Below are 17,471 nucleotides of genomic sequence, written 5' to 3' on the forward strand. Positions count from 1 at the left end.
GAAAGACTTTTCCATGAAATGTGGGAATCATATTTCAATGGGAATACAACTTTTCCGTCTCTCTCCTTCGAACCAAACGAGCTCTATAGAGGTGGAGAAACAGATACAAAACTGGTTTAGAAAATCTCTCCAAAATGGTGAGCAGCAAATATGGCGATCGAATCAGCAATTCTATTTACCTTCTGGAACACATGCATAAGTGAAAGACATCACACTCTTTCAGCGGCCTCTGAATGTTATTTGGAAGCACTCTTTCAGCGGCCTCTGAATGTTATTTGGAAGCGAATGGTCGGACACCTCTGGATGTCATCTGGAAACCAAAATTCTTCGGATATTTGCTTAAAAATCTAACTTGTTTTGGACGTTTGTGAGTTGACCCCTTTTGGGCTGGGACGGACCGAACTGGTCGAAGGCCGGACCAGGGGCGAACCGGGCTCGGGCTCAGCTTGCACACGCCTCGCAAACCCTACTTATTTTATCTCTCCCCACCCTCTCCTATTTACGGAAGCCTCAATACCTAACATTGGTGCGCTCCGCCTCAGCTCTTTGGCGGTCGATGCTCCGCTCGGGCGGCGGTGACCTGATCCAGGCGGGCCGGAGAGAGGAAGAGCTCCCTCTTAAACGCTATTCGCCCTCCTCCCATCTCGCCCTCTCCTCGCCTCGCCTCCTTTCATGTCTCCCCTCGGCTTCCCCTTCTCTGCTGGCCTCCTCTGGACCGGGTTCCAAGCACTGATTTCCGCTACTTACCCTTCTTCCCCTATACGGCTCGCTTCCTGCTCTGATCGACCGAAGAAAGAAGCTATTTTTGATATTTTTTCGTTATTTAGAGGTGGTTCTTTGGCTCTGCGGTCAGAATGAGTGATCACAAGGTATTTTTTGCGAAACCCTAGTTTTTGTAATCTTGCTTTATAATGTCTATGGATTGCTGGGAATGATAAAGTTTCCATCTTTGAACCGTCTACGGTTTTGGTGTTTGATCTTAAGATTTGGGTATCCATTGGTTGGTTGATAAAGCAAGGATTTTGATTACGTTATCGTGAATATTGGGGCTTGATGTATTGATTTATGGAGGTTTCATTGCATTTTGAAAAATTACGCATGCAAAAATTTGGCTTTATGTTGCCTGATAGCGATGCGGCTATGTATTGTGCTTTATTTTATATGCAAGAGGTAAACTTGTCACTTTCGGAACTGCTCCAGTGATTTGTCGTGCCTATTTTGGTGGATGCGTAGGAATCGACTAGATTCCTAATAAAGTTAGTTATTTCTCTTCTGTGTATGGAAATGCAATATTTGTTAACGAATGCAGTGCATCAAGTCTTGTTTATGACAGCAGAATGTAATACAACAATCATTTTTTCCATATTGAGCACTATTATGATTGGAATTTGCCTATGGGATATTGAACAGATCTAGGCTATTTTTCTTAAGTTCAGATGGGGTGTTGCGGTGTCTTCTTTCACTAATTTTAGTGACTACGGCATAGCATAATCATGTTGACAGTTGGTATGGATATATAGATTAAATGTGGTTATTCGTTATCATAGGTTGGTTCACTCTGTTACTGATCACATTACCAACCTATTCTTCTTGTTAATTGGCTAGGTACCAGTCCCATGTGTTCCACATTGATGATATCTGTATTTGCATATACCCATATTGATGGTAACTGATGCACTTTCTTCAACTATAGGCATGAAGAGGTCAGGTATAAGCTAGGTGCAGATTATGACATTGGTATGGAGAAGTTGGGGTAGGTGTGATGGGATTTGGTTAGGCTGATTTATGAGGTCCAATTGTACACTAGACAATTTTCAGTGCTATTTCATGCATTGTTTGGGCCTAAATATATTTGGTATGCTGGGGATCAAATTTAGGAAATATTTGCCAATGTTTGCAGACTCGGGAGATGTGCTGTGTAAATTAAAGCTTCTAGTAGATCAGATCTCCATTAAATTAATTGCAGCAAAATTTTTAAACTCTCTAGATATTGTTCTTTCATGTAATTAGTGTAGATCATGGTACTGCATGCTGGCAACTTTTAATATGTTTATTTTAATATGTGATGTTACATTATTGTTTCCACCCTTTATTTTTCAACTGATTACAGCTCTTGCCTGTCTGCTAGAGACCATACTTCTATCTCACTGGAAATTTCAAATCTTCAAAAATCTTGACTTCTACATTTTAGTATGTCTTTTTTCCACTTTAATCTTGGCTGCATTTGCTTTAGCAGGTCCTAATATTTGGGTCATTCACTGAGGATGAGACTAGGTTCTTTCAAAGACAGTTAGTTGAAAACAATGTGTGTCCTTTGGAAAAGGCAGGATCGCAGTTCGGATCTTTAGACTCTGCTTCTCTAAATCCATCTAATGGTTCGAATGCTGAACCCAAACAAACTGATTCATCTGTAAGCTCAAATGATATCCAAGGTTCAAAGCTGGTTTCAAAGGACAAAAGGACCAAGAATGAAAAGGCCAAAATAAGTAATAATTTCAAACAGGATACAGGGGCCCAAGCAAATGGAAGCCCTAACTCTTGTATTTCCCATGATGATGGGATTACTGAAAATGGGAGCGACACTTTAGATTTAGCTTCTTTGCAAATATCGGATAGTGAAGCTGCCAATACAGAGTTGTTATCAAGCCCAAAGGTGCATCAGAATGGAATTCAAACACCTAAATACAAGAGCATGTTAGTTGGTTCCTCAGCAGTTGTGAATTCTGTGGTGGATGTTCCAAAAATATCAAGTGAGAAAGCACCATCATCTGAAAGAATACTTCCACGAGGCTTAATAAATTCAGGAAATCTATGCTTCCTTAATGCAACACTGCAGGCGCTTCTCTCCTGTTCACCATTTGTCCAGCTTTTGCAGGACCTAAGAAATCGAAATATTCCTAAGGTTTTGATAATTCATAATGCTACTTACATTTTATTTTTTTTGTGTTTTCTCTTTGATCCTCGTTTAGATTACTTGTTTCTATTTTAGATTGGCTGTCCAACATTAAATGCATTTGTGGAGTTTATCTCTGACTTCGACGTGCCTAATGATTCAAGCCCAAAGAATAATGAGAGAGGAGTTCTTGAAACTGGGAAGCCTTTCAGTCCCATTATGTTTGATCCTGTTCTGAAAAAGTTTACACCAGACTTGCCAACTGGAACATTAGGCAGGCCAAGGTGTGTGCTTGTACAGTGCTCTTGTCGTGGTTTCCTTCCATAGTATAGTAATTTACTTGAATTGTGTTTATGGATTATATAGCCTGGTGGAGTCCATAAAATTTTAGAGGCTTCCTGAAAATTGATGAAGTATAATAAATCTTGATACTTTATGAATTTAACTTCTTGATCCTCTATCTTTGTTCTTTCTTATTTTTGGTTTTGTCACTTAAAGGTCTAGAATTAATAGTTCTCATAATAGGTAGAAAGAAACATTGGATCTTATGATTCTTTTAGTCAAATAAATAAGTGACAGATGAGGAAGTCAAGCCTGATTAATAGGAACTTTATTCTAGTCTTCTAGCTATATTTGCCATGTGGAATTTGCTATTATGACATCTATGTGTGCATGGGCAAGGGGTGTTAAATGACATAGCTGTACATTATGTTAAAGCTAGGTGACTCATTTATATCGGTTATCTAGAAATGTAATGGTTTTTTCAGGTTCTAAAGGTTCATTTGTGAATACCAAGTGCAAGTGTACCTACTTAGGTGTCTGTGGTGTTGAAGTCATTTTTTACACTACATGGTTGTTGTGCTGCAATGTGTAGCACTACAGAAAATCTGAAGTAGTTAGTTCCAAACGGTCTTATGATATGTTCATAATTTACAATTTAGGTTGGTAGAAAACATGGTTTTCTTTAGTTGTCACTTGCTATTAATTGGAGAGAGATATGTTTCAACACTACAATTTAATAGTTAAGATTTCTTTGTCGTGCAGTATATAGCTTCATGCAATTGCTAACACATGCACTGTTTCAACGGTAAAGTAACATTGTGCTATTATCACTAATAGATTTTATGTTGCTTCGATCTCACATGTCATCATAATGAGCCCAGTTATTTGTCAATCTACTGTGTTCTTAAACATGCATGTGGAATTGTATGGTGTATCTGAAGACCACTGATTTATGCTGAACCAACTAAAAGTTCAATCTTCTAACATATCATGTGGATGCTGTGGAAAGTGAACTTTACCTCTCTTTTTTCTGTAAAACACCATTAAGCTTAAAAAACTTTTGCAATTATGAGAGCCTGCAATTAGATTTTTATCTGCATTGTGCCTTCTTTATAATACAGAACTTTAATTTTTTTTTTTTAAAAAAAATCTTAAGATAATGGTGAAGGGTAAAATTTTTGTTCAAAGCCAGTTAATTCTTCCTCAAGGTTTTTGATATATTCTTTGTGTATCCCAAAAAAATATGAATTTGTTCGAAACTATCTAGGCAGATGATGCTATATCGTAACTCTTGGTGAATTCTAAATAGTAATCCAATGCATGCAAATTTAAAGAGCAATTTATCTCATTTGATAGAATATTTCTTAAGTATTGTTCATCTTGATATACATTATTGACCCTTTCCCTGTTAGGCTTCTGGGGTCAAATGGTTAGTTAACATTTATCATAGCTCAGGTTGGTTCGATGCCATGAGTTTGGATCCCCTCCATGATAATTAGTTATTTAATTGCCCCGGTTATTATCTGGACTCATTTCAGTCATGGCATTTAATATCTTGACTTATTTCTTTTGATATGGTCCCTCCACGTGCATGGTTGGCCCGCACATGAGAGGGTGTGTTGAGCCTGATATACATTGTTTTCCTTATCCCTACCACCAACTTAAGCTTTTAGGGGTATTTTATCTTCAGATTGTAGTAACATTTTTCTCTCTATCGAAAGACAAACAATTGACAAATGCCTTCAATGCTTTGTTTTAGTGATTAAGATGGAGTATTTTCTTAGGCTGCTATCTATTACCTAAACATCAATTTTTTTACAGACAAGAAGATGCCCAGGAGTTTTTGAGTTTTGTCATGGATCAAATGCACAATGAACTGCTGAAGCTTGATGACCATTTTTCTAGTTCAGATGGAGGAAAATTGCCTCTGGTTTCCTATGCTGAAGATGATGGTTGGGAAACTGTTGGACCAAAAAACAAGTCTGCAGTGACCAGAACTCAGAGCTTTGTGCCATCTGAGTTAAGTGCAATTTTTGGGGGTCAATTAAGAAGTGTTGTGAAGGCCACAGGTAGCTTGATTTTGTTGCATTATAGATATTAGAGTGCAAATAGTGCTAAGTCTTTGTATATATTCTTCTTGACCTGTACAATAACATCTTGAATCTAACAATTTTCTTTATTATAGGTTCCTCTGATTGTGAGCATGGATATTGAACTCCTTTTTCCTACTTTGCCAGCTGTTTTTACAATTTCCATAGTGGTGCTATTGTAGGTTCTTGCATGTGTATCCATTAAGATGATCCCAAATGACATGGCTTTCTATTTGGTGGAGAGTATTATTTGTTCTGACCATAGACACCTGTTAGCGCAATGAACTCAATCTTGGCTAGCTTTCCTACAAGCCTTGTGATGGTTTTCTTTAACACCTTGACAAGCTAATTTGAATCGTCTTAATGTTGCTATTGCTTGCTATACTTATAGTGCCTCATTGCTTTAGTTATAATAACAAAATCTGTGATATGGCGGCAATATTTGTTGGTCCTTTAAAATGACTATTAGCATTCAGGGTCCTTGATGAAGCATGCTAATGAGCTTATTGTGCTTTTCTTCTGCTTGATCTTTGTCAGCTAAAGGAAGTGCACATGGGGCTCATATGGATTGCGGGAATTTTCAGTGACTGATAGAATAACATCGATTGGGTCCATGGCGGATTCACCAAAAACATGAAAATTGGTTTTTCACAATATTACTTCTCTCTAGTTGAATGATGCTAGTTAAAAAGCATTATTTGGAAGAGCCTGAGTCATGTTAAGTTTATATCTGACTTGGAAATGTGAATAATCATTCCTGTTACCCTATTTAGATGCCTATAGAAAATTTTGGAATTTAACATTGAAGTTAGTGTAAACATGGTTTGTTGTACTGGTCGATATCATACAGATCATACCGTATAGGTATGCGGTACGGAGGATGTACCAAGTGTCAGTACATTGAACCAGTCTCCATACCATGGAATGCCGTACCGGCCCGTACGGGCCGGTACGTACCGGTTCGGCTGAGGACCGGTATCGGAACGGATAAAAAACCGGTATTTCTCGGTTTTTTATCCGAACCGGCCGGTACGGGTGCGTACCGGCCGGTTCGGGCCCGTACCGGCCGGTTCGGAGCCCGTACCGGCCGGTACCGGCCTCGTACCGGTGCGAACCGGCCGGTTCGGGCCGGTTCGCACCGGTACAATTTTTTTTTTTTTTAAGAACCACAGCGCCGCGCGCTGTGGTTTTTGAAACCACCGCGTACCGGCCGGTACGGGACCGGTACCAGCCGGTACGTACCGGACCGGTACCGTACCGGTCCGGCCGGCCACCGGTACGCGTACCGGTACGGCGGACCTTGCTCCGTACCCTACATACAGACATAGTAACAGGATAGTACCGATGTAGGGTCCGATACCGAGATGGTGAACCTTGTATATGTACAAGTGATGTAATAATTTAAAATCAGGTCTTCTATCCCTTATGATCAAATTTATGTATTAGCTGGATATCTTGTACTGTTGATGCCCTTCTCCCGTGAATAATACTGTAAGGATTTGTATCAGTATCTCTGAGTAAGATGGTGGTTAGTACTGATAGCTATGATAAGAAGTCACACCTCATTATTTGGATTGATTTTTGACTAAACCTTTACCCCTTTCCCTATCGAGAACATGCTAAGCATTCATCTTATCTTCCATGGCCAGGTTTGCCTTCAAAATAAAGCATCAGAGCATCTTACATTGTTTGTTATGTAAACAGATAATTAATATTGGCTAATTTTATATATTTAATCTCGATGTTGACACTGAAATGCTAATTTTATAACCTTAAGTTGAAACTAACAAATGCCCATCTATATTATATATCCCATATATGCCACCTTGTGAAATGTGGCTTAGCAAACAAACCTTATCCCAGTTATTTGGAACCACTTGTGTGACAATTTTTCTTTACCATGTTTCTTTTATTCTGCTATCAGCTCACAGGTTCGTTTTGTCACTGAAGTGTCTGCATGTCCACGAACACTAACTGCAGCCACTTTTTGTTAAATTCAAAATACTATGAGTTGTCTCTGTTTGAAATGTCAGGTCCTGGTTGTATTAATTTCTTCACACGGCTTTTGTATTCTGTTACATTTGCTTTATATCTGCTATTTGAAATTTCATTCCTTCAGTACAATTGGTTATGTAGTTTAGTGGCTTTGCAGCCATGTCTTCAAATGCTTCAGTTTGAGAATCAGGGACTTGATACCTTTTATTGGCGCGCTTGTGTGTAGCTGTGCCTTGAATTCCTCCATTTATTGAGATACTGCAAGTTGATACTTTGTTTTGTCCAGCAATGGATGACATAGTTTATTCAAACCTTAAAAACTGACACAGACTCTAATTCAATGCAACAGTCATGCGATGAATAATTCCAGATGATGCTTGCATCTCCATTGCAACTTATGTAGTTGGATTTATTATCATGTTTTGTGATGCAGGCAACAAGGCTTCAGCTACAGTTCAGCCCTTCCTTCTGCTCCATCTTGATATTTTTTCTGAAGCTGTTCATACTATTGAAGATGCACTTCATTTGTTTTCTGCTCCAGAAACTGTCGAAGGATACAGAACTTCAGCTGGCAAGGTATCCACCCGTTGCTTTATTGTCTGGTATGATTCATCATGAAGAACGATTTTGCATACGTTTTTTTTTCAAATTCATATTCTGTTACCTTTGAGTAGAGTTGGGGAAACCAAGGATTTATGTACCACACTTGGTATACCGTATGATATGTCCTATACCAAACAGGTCCAGGAATGGCACAAAGGCACATGGCTGGTAGTGTGGGATATTGTACCTTGCCAGCTCATGAATGGCGCTGGTAGTTCAATCCTTTGGGGAAGCCTATGAATGGTGTATGTTTTAGAATGTCTATCTAAATATGAACTTTTTAGCGAGGATCATCTAAGCGTAATTGTTAAAAAATATGATGATTCACAATTCGGATCTTATAATGTGGATCAAAAAGGTCCTTGACAATCTGAATTTCATACTTGGATGAGGATTGGTCAGGAACATAGGATATAGATCTGTATTATGAATTATGCAGTCCCTTGAATCATAAGATCCAATTTGACTATAATATTTACTTATTAAATAATGTGACTCTATTTTCTATGATTTACTCGACTATATTAGCGTTAAACTTGCTTATCACTAATAAGTCTCAAGTTTAAAATCAGCAAGCCTGTCATTGGAGTTCGTTAAGTTAAACATGTGGTGCAATTTTTTATATTTTTACAACTGCAGGATAAAATCTTGTCCCTTTTTCCTCCTAAACCATTCTACATAAGAGGATAATCAAATTGATAGGTTGTATATAAATATCATAAATAACCAGACGATTTTTGATTCATTGAATACGCTCAATATGGACTTATTGGTGGAAACTAATTTATATGTATGGACTTTATTCTCCATTCATCTATTTCATTCATGGCTCATCTTTTAATCTGTACATTTGTTTTATATTTTAAAAATTTTGAAAGAAATCAAAAAAAATATTAGAATCTGCTATCTAATCAATGGGATATAACCTCCTCTATGATTAGTAACTCGGTCCTGATCTTAACAATATTGCATGTAAGCATTCAATATGTGAACCAATTAAACTACACTTCCTTATTTCTTTCTTTATGAAATAAAGGATCACCCGAGCTTTTATATTTTAAATGTCAGTTATCTCATGAAGTTACTACTGGTATAATGTTCTTCATGCTTGAGGAGAGAGAGGGTGGGCCTAGTGTAGTGGTAAGGTTACTCCATTTTAACTTGGGTATCACAGTTTCAAAATGTGGAAACTGCCTCTCTGCATGCTAGCGTAAGGCTTTGTACAGCTCCAGACCCTGCAGTAGTGAGAGCCTTGTGCACTGAGATGTCCTTTATCTTGTTGTTTGAGGAACATTTTTGATAATCACAACATTATGGTTTACAACTGACTTTTCTCTTGCAACAATATGCATTTGAGTAGCCTCAAAAACATTGATTGGTGTGCTTGAAGGACAAAAATAAATTTTTGGTAGTTAGTGCTACCTAAACATCCGTTGTTGTCGCCTCATGTTAATTGTCACAAAGTGATGCGGCGCTTTAAAATCTCAAAAGAAACTGAAACAAGGACATTTTAGTAGAATACAAATATGTAAAGTGTATAAAATTATGTTAATTTTAATTGGGTTGGTGACTTAAAGGTTCTTCTTGTTGAAATATTGTTTATGCTATGTGTATCTTTCAAGAAAAGAAGAAGAGGTATGATAATAAAAAGTGTTCAAACACGCTATATTAATATAGTTTTACATTTTAGATGGTTGAGTGTGAAGTATGTTTGTAGTTACTTGCATTGAAGTGTCAAACACGTATGGCAAATGCTGACAGTTAAGGCTAATGTAAGTAGGAAGGTTTATTCATTATATGTAGAGTGGCAGGACCTCTCTTAAGTGTCCGAAAGTGTTCGTATTCTGAAATTCTAAAAATTATTGTGTTTGGCCAGCATAGTTGAGAATTATGGACAATTCAGACAACAGTCTGATGACAGGTTTTCCTATTATTGCCATAATTTTTCGTTGCAAAATTGTTTTTTTAATATACAGTATCAAAATCTGATGCATCCCTCATATTGAGTTTCCTCCCAACAAGTCAGGTTTTGTCATGGTGCACCAGTCTTTAGCCAAGAAGGTTCCATAGTAAGATCAAGCAGATCTTTACAATCAATTGCCACTGTAGATCAAACTCTTCCGCATATTGTGCCAACTTGTTTGGTTTATGCCACTAAGATCTCCCACAAATTAGTTTATGTTTCTGGCTTGTGCCTCAAGGCTCGTGGGAGATGCACAGCTACTTCAGAGTATGCAAAGTACTTGGTTCTTGGCTGAACTTGGTTATTAGGAAGATGTACCTTTTGTTGCAACAGGAAGTTCCACATGCTCACACATTGTTTGAAAGGTGCGGGATGCTAGTGGATCTCTAGAGCATAGACCAGTAGAATTCAAAAAAGCAGAAGGCATGAAACTTACTGTCTCTTGATCCCACATTATAGTTCACATTGCCACTCTAGTTCCGGCTTTTGCATTTCAGTGAACAGATAAGTGCACTGCTATTGGCAAAGATCTTAATATTCTTCCATCTTACCTTCATTCAAGTCTTCTTAGGCAAACCTTTCCTCGTTAACTTCTCTTCCATCAGATTCTGCGTGCCCCTCAGCGTTTTCCATCATTCTATATTTGACCAACTTATTTCAATATTCTTGCTACGAGTGCATCTTCAGAGCTTCAATTTAATTTCGTTCTTTCATACATTTTCCATCATGCTTTTTCCATACATCCACTTCAGCATCCTTACTGCTCTTGCATTGAACCCTTATCTGAGCACTTTGTTTTCTGCCTAACATTTCTGTCAATAATATACGGGCTTTAAGGTACATGACACTTTTTTGGCATACATTTACAACACCATTACAATAGCACTTCCTCATGACAACCATTCTGTTCTCATACTAATAGAAACATCTTAATTGATGTCCTTGTTAGAATAATGTAACAAAAGTATTCAGGTATTCACTTATGGGTTGTTGTCATTCATTGCTTGTTACCAAGATTTGCATCTGGTTAATTATCAGGATTTCTATCTGGTTAATCCCATAAAAGTTGTTTTCCGTAAAACTATTGCAACCTTTTTGTTTTAGCCTCTTATGCTCCAAGCTCATCCCCTGCAAATCTTTCTATGAATTGCTTGAGGGGAATGATATTTTTTTTTAAAAAAATCATCAACAGGATATTACAATTAATTTCGACGTCAGTTTTTTTTCCCATTGTACGAGATTAATGTTTATTCACAGGTGAGCATTAGTTGTTTGTCATGAAAGTCATTTTTTGGAGTTTCCTTTATGGTTGAAATATTTTCAAATGTTGAATTACCTTGTGCCTTTTTTTGAAGACCAGGAATGAAAAGTACTGTGCTTAGGATAGTAGTATTCAGTGCAGAAAACAGCAAAACAAACCTCTTTTCCCGCAAAAGTAATGTGAATCACATCAGTTATTATTCATGCATTTCTTTCAGAATACCAGTCCATGCAATAACATAAACTTTTGTCTTGAACCATGTCAAAGTACTGTACCTTATGTCATGCTGAGTTAAAAGTCCATAACATTATGGCTGTTGGTCATAATGCCATCAAATGTATTTTTACATACTACAGCATAAACATCATTGAAGAATTGAAATTCATCATCGAAGTATCTTTTATGATGGTCTATCCATTTGCAAATTCTTCTTATATTCTCTTTTATTTATCTTGTTATTGATCTCTTGATATAAAGAAAGGATTGAAAAAGTCGTTAATCATTGCATCCCTGCCAATATCAAATTAATGTCTGGTGCTGATGGATAAGAACACTATTTTGAATGTAGGCAGGGGTGGTTAGTGCTAGCAAGTCTATAAAAATTCGGACACTTTCCAAGATATTGATACTTCATTTGATGAGATTTAGCTATGGAAGCACAGGAAGCACAAAATTGCACAAGCCTGTCCGGTTCCCCCTTGAGCTGGTACTTGGCCGTGAGTTACTTGTCTCTCCATCATCCGAGGTGAGGTTTTCTTCCATGTATTTCTGTTTGTGCTATTGTCAACTTCTTTTTCCTTGATGTTCCATGATTATCATGCTAAATCCATGCCTCTTAAATCTTCTTCTCCTTGTTTCCTTTGTACAATTTTTAAATACCTGCAATTTTTAAATACCAACAGATCACTTGAATCCCTTCGATGTGACACTTTCATATGGGAGGAAATAGAAAAAATAGGGAAAGCAAGAAAAGTCCTATGTCAGGAAATTAAATATGAACTGTTTTTTCCTTAATGACTGTTCCAAATGCCTGAATTGCCAAGTCATTGACATTTTCACATGTTCCATTTTTTTTTATGCAGAGCCGGAAGTATGAGCTGGTGGCCACCATCACTCACCATGGTAGAGAACCCTCTAAAGGTCATTATACTGCTGATGCCCGGTATTCCGATGGTCACTGGCTTCGGTTTGATGATGCATCTGTCGCAGCTGTCGGTACAAAGAAAGTTCTGCACGACCAGGCATATGTTCTCTTTTACAGACAAGTATAGGTGGATGATGTATTCTTTTGGTCTTGTTGGTTTAGCTGATCTCCATGTTAATACAATTGTTGAATTTGCGGGCTGAAAGAAACAAATGCTGAGAATGTATGTAAAGCTAAGCTGGATTTTCCGGGTATACCTTCCTGTTTCTTACTAACATGGTGGAAAAGTAGACCTTTTGTAACATTTTTAAGTTGCTTATTTATTGTGCTGATATATACGGGAGTGCATCTTTTTGTCCCTGCAAAGCCTGTAATCAACCATGTCTGAATTATTTGTTTAGTATTTAGATGACTATGTTTGTTTTTCTTGGTCTCAATGGCTGCGAAATGAATTAAGCTGCTTGGGCTCTGCTTGGTAAATAAGCCAGTTTACAAAATTTTGCAGAAGCTCAGCTTGATAAAAACTATATGAGCTGAGTTTTGAACAATGGAAGTCAAGCTTCACTCAAGCTCGAGCAACACTGGTTTGTGCAGAAGCGAGCTCAAGAAACACCAGTTTATATCGAGCCAAGCTTGGAGCAGAGCCTGATACTCTTGCGACTCAGTTCATTTGCACCTCTTGGTCTTGTACCCTAATTTCTTTTTTCTTGTTTGGCTGTCGCAAAGTTGATAAAAATTATTTGCTATGGTTCTCAAGTTATGCCTAGGTGACCAGAAAATGGGGCAGTAAGCAACCCAAGGCATCATCTTTGCACCTGACTTGAGGCCTGTTTCTATGATCATGCTTAGCAATCAGAAGATCTTGTTTACATCTTGGATAAACTATATCCAAATATTGATCTTGGATTATTAAAGTGCAAGTGGATCTCTCTCTTTCTCAAAAAAATTAAAAAAAAAAAAAATGATGTATTGCTTCGCATATTTACCATTTTCTCGGAACATATTATGTAATTCCTACTTGCTCTACCTCTTTTCCTTGAATGTATGTGAAACTAAATTTGCCGAATTAAATATAGGTATCTCCAGCATATAAACTGGATGTGTGTTTGTTATTGTGTGGGAGTGGGTTACCCAATAGTTACCCTATTTGACGCCAATCATAACGCGCAAAGCTGGTTCGAGCTGCAGGAACTTATGCTAAAATAATTAAGGAGCCAGCCCCACGATATCTCGTGCGGCTACCTTCGGGTGTTGTAGTCGAACTCAGGTTCTTTGTTGGCCTTTTAATCATGCATTTAGGTAGTATGGACTAATCATTAGCACTAATAAGTTTAGAAATGTAGACGAATCGACATCATTCGTCACAGGTTTCGTGAGATTACTTGAGAGATCTACTCATGCCTATCCCATGTCATTGCCACTACAAGGAAGGGGACATAAAATCTTTCATTGAAAGTTAAAAGTGGGAGAATATATTATCAGTGCACTTGCTCGGATGCTTCCTACCTCATAAGTCTGTTTTGGAAGAGCTAAGCAATGAACTGATGGTGAAAACTTGAATACTTTATTTCCACCCCAATTTGATGGCCATTATTTAAACCATCATGGCCAGCACTTTGCCACAAACTGGCATCATGCACCAATTGGTTCTTTTGAGTGAAGCAAAATAATGGATGCTTTTTCTTTGTTTTTGATTTCAAAGTATTTATACTTTCCAATTGCAATTGCTTCAAGACCTGCATTTTTTTTTTTCTTTTTTAGGCAGTCAACAGCCAAAACTTGGAACATATTTCCAGGCCTTTTGCTCTAACTGAACTTCTTTCTTCTTGAGCCGCACATGAACTCAGCTAAAATGGGGCCCATAGTGGGATACATTTGATATGTCTAATGTTTTAGATTAAAGCTAACATATAAATTCAAGAATCTCTTAAGGCATATGTCATAATCATATGGTCTCAATTTAGATTGGAGATGACACCTACCATCAAAATCTCAATGACTTGTGATGATATATATATACGGGTAAGTTCTCTCTGATGAACTTCAATAGTGATGGCCTAACTATCTTTCTCCCTACATAAATACATGCATGCATACATACATGCATACATACGTACCTAGATACAACATACATACATGCATATATACATAAGTTCATGCGAAAGACGGCATTGGTGGTGAGGAAAGGTTAGACACATCATGGCCCCTAAAATGTATGTAGGTCCACATATTTGATTGGTGCTGAAGACCATTTCAAGAGGCCACGTAAGACTTGTCAAAAGAAACAAAGTGCTACTTCTTTGGTTGATATTGGATCCAAATCACTATTGTCGTAAGCGAGAGAGAGAGAGAGAGAGAGAGAGAGAGAGAGAGAGAGGGAGTGGGAGGGGAATATCCAATAGTGCCTTGTAAAGGTGCTGGCGGCTATCCAAGCAATCCCTATTCAAGACTTCAATGATTGGGCCGTGCCAAATTACACGTGTGTGAAGGTGAACCCTGTCTCCACATAGAGCGAACACGCCAGAATCTCGTGTGAGAGCCCCACATGCTCTTGATATGTAAGTAAAAAATTATTGCCCACACCGTATGCATCAGCATAATCATGCATGTAGCCAATCACGACCACCAGATCCCATGGTGGTGCATTGAGATACAGGTTAATTTGATGAATGAAGCCCACAAAAATTAGTGATCGTCGTTGTCTGTGTGCATGGTGGTGCACACGATGTAAATAATTACTCACGCGTGCACATATAGATTTGATATGAAACTATTTTCAACTTTCTTAATAATATTCATGAGAACAGATGCGCAACCATGTAGATTTCTCTATCTTATATTTATCACATGCATAACACTTTAATAATAACTAGTATCTTATGAAGTATGTATATATATATATATATATATATATATATATATATATATATATACACACACTAAGGTGCAACTTTATTTACTCTAAGGTATAATAAACTATATTTTATAGCTATTTTCTTTTATATGCTCTGCATCTATCCAACTAGCATGTGTGTACAAAGCACACTTGCTCAAAATGTTTTATCTGATGGCTATATATAATTTCCCATTTAAAATAATGAAATATTAGAAATCATGTGAGAATTTTTGTGAAGGGGGTAGTAGGAAGAGGAAGTTGCCGTGAGGTGATGGCAATCCTTCATAGTCAAACCAACACTACGATTGTGCTCCTCTCTCTCTCTCTCTCTCTTCTTTTTTTTCTTTTTTTTTGTTTTGGGGTGGGGGCAAGGGTTCTTTTCTGATGTAAGAAAAGATACGTAACCCATGTCTCTCATCATGCACTGCTCCTGTGGTTCTCCAATCATGTATGAACCAATGAAAATTAAAAAAAGGAGCAACAAAAAAAAAAAAAATAGATGAGTGTGATTTTGGGTGTACATAAGTAGGTGTCATAATTGAAATGTTCCTGTTATTGTAATGGAAAAGACAAGAGAGAAGTTTAAATCAGCTCGAAAGAGGACAGATATGCCTAAGTTAGGGTGTATCTGTTGAGATCTTCCTAGAGATTGCAAGCACCAATCCCATTGAGAGCGACTATTTGCATGCACCAAAAGATTGAAACCCACAAAAGTGAACCCATCTCGTATCTTTTAAGATTTCCTTTTTTAATGCTAAAACTCTCTCTCTCTCTCTCTCTCTCTCTCTCTCTCTCTCTCTCTCTCTCTCTCTTTTAAAGAAAGAACATAACTAGAATGGATTATTCATGTGAACGCTTGCAATGAGGGAAAGATGGATTGACTTATAGAATGATGCAATAAGTCTTTATTAAAGTAAGATTCACCTCTCCCTTTGTAGTATCCAATCGGTTGGTTAATGGAGTAATGCTAATTCGTAATTAGCGTTGTAATTGGATGACTTGTATACCAATTAGCGTTGTAATCAAGTGATTGGCTCTTGTTGAAGATGCTAAAGCCAGAAATTTTATGTGGGCTCCAAATTTATCCCTATCTTAGCTCAGGAAAACCATGGCATACGTTTTGCTTACTACGTCATGCTTGCAGAAATGACGATTTGCATGAAACCATGCGTAGAAAAAAAAGGATGTGTTTGGAGGACTGAGTGGAAGGCAGGTGGGGAACTTATTCGCAAATCTAGAAGATAGAGACTTTTATTAATTCCAACCTATTAACATGTGCACAACATTTACACCTAAACCAAGAAAAAAAATGGTATTTGAAGAGTGAAATATGTTCAAGGGGGCAATTTGAGCAAGCATCTGTGTGAGGACTTGTGTGGACGTGTATTTAGTTCTACATCGATTATTCACTGGGTAGATCTTGGGTACTTAGGTACTTATATAGAATAAAAAAAAATCAAAATAATACTTTCCAGCTGGACATTTTGAGTGAGGCCCTATATTGTTATAAATGATATCAGAGCGGACCCGGCCCATAACCTATGTGGAATAGGAGACACCGCAGCACGGATCCATTGAAGCTAACCACGGGTCAATCGTGGTACTTGTGATTAGATTTGAATGGATTTGAACGTTTAGGTTGATAAGGACGTCAAGGCTTAAACCAAGAGAGCATGTGAAGACCGTATGAGCGTATGTTTAGTCCCACATCGGTTATTCGCTGGGTAGATTTTGGGTACTTAGGTACTTATATACAAGATCAAGAAACCCAAGTAATACCAACCAATAGGTTGCACAGACTTGAAGGAACACAAATCCATGATGAAATTAACATTCATGTTGGAAATATTAGGAATGCCCCCATGAAAACTGAAACTTAGACCTACTTCCCTCCTGAGTCATGGTAGCAAAAACCAAGCTACCCATGCATCCATCCCATGGCTGGGGTTATCCACCTGCTTGTTGCTGCCTATTCTGATGCTACTTGCAGAACCACCCTCATGCTTGTGGCAAATGCCTTCAATGTGAAGAGTTTTGACTCTGCAAATTAAGCAACATGATGAGGAACATTTGGTGAAGATTAAGGATAGATTTGTTGAGAGTCTAGAGAGACTAGCAAATATATATAATTGCCTTTTGGGGTTGCACTTGATCATCACTGAGTGTATCATGGAATGAAGCAGTCCCCACCTTTGCTTACTTGGATGATCAAGAAAAGGTCATCCATGAATGCTTTAGAGCTGGGTTTTTTCTTCATATACGTTATAACAAGAATACAAATTTGCTATTAGGAACTACCTGTTTCTGAGGAAAGGAGAGGACTTCCACTGCATTAGTTATAAAT

The 17,471-nt window shown here is 37.7% G+C and overlaps 1 protein-coding gene across 3 annotated transcripts; it reads left to right on the forward strand.

The window, feature by feature from the left end:
* The first annotated feature begins 493 nt into the window (after positions 1–493).
* LOC103714682 (ubiquitin carboxyl-terminal hydrolase 24-like) lies at positions 494–12,655 on the forward strand. 3 transcript variants are annotated; one of them, XM_008802037.4, is made up of 7 exons: positions 494–869; positions 2,237–2,902; positions 2,990–3,177; positions 4,997–5,244; positions 7,694–7,836; positions 11,656–11,832; positions 12,170–12,643. In XM_008802037.4, exons 1-7 carry the CDS (start codon positions 855–857, stop codon positions 12,356–12,358), a joined length of 1,626 nt encoding a protein of 541 aa, XP_008800259.2. In that variant the 5' UTR covers positions 494–854; the 3' UTR covers positions 12,359–12,643. The 3 variants fall into 3 exon arrangements, 2 of the variants coding, with proteins under 2 accessions (XP_008800259.2, XP_038988726.1); XR_005514488.1 differs by having other exon boundaries at positions 497–869; positions 2,234–2,902; positions 7,694–7,862; positions 12,170–12,655; XM_039132798.1 differs by having other exon boundaries at positions 498–869; positions 2,234–2,902.
* Positions 12,656–17,471: the final 4,816 nt, after the last annotated feature.

Source organism: Phoenix dactylifera, chromosome 13 (assembly GCF_009389715.1).
Source record: "Phoenix dactylifera cultivar Barhee BC4 chromosome 13, palm_55x_up_171113_PBpolish2nd_filt_p, whole genome shotgun sequence".
Taxonomy (NCBI): domain Eukaryota; kingdom Viridiplantae; phylum Streptophyta; class Magnoliopsida; order Arecales; family Arecaceae; genus Phoenix; species Phoenix dactylifera.

What these genes read in the sequence shown, in the direction of transcription:
- LOC103714682 (XM_039132798.1), top strand. An exon ending in GAAATCGAAATATTCCTAAG is followed by an intron (nt 2,903 to 2,989) that starts GTTTTGATAATT and finishes TTTCTATTTTAG; the next exon opens with ATTGGCTGTCCAACATTAAA. An exon ending in TTGTCTCTCCATCATCCGAG is followed by an intron (nt 11,833 to 12,169) that starts GTGAGGTTTTCT and finishes TTTTTTATGCAG; the next exon opens with AGCCGGAAGTATGAGCTGGT.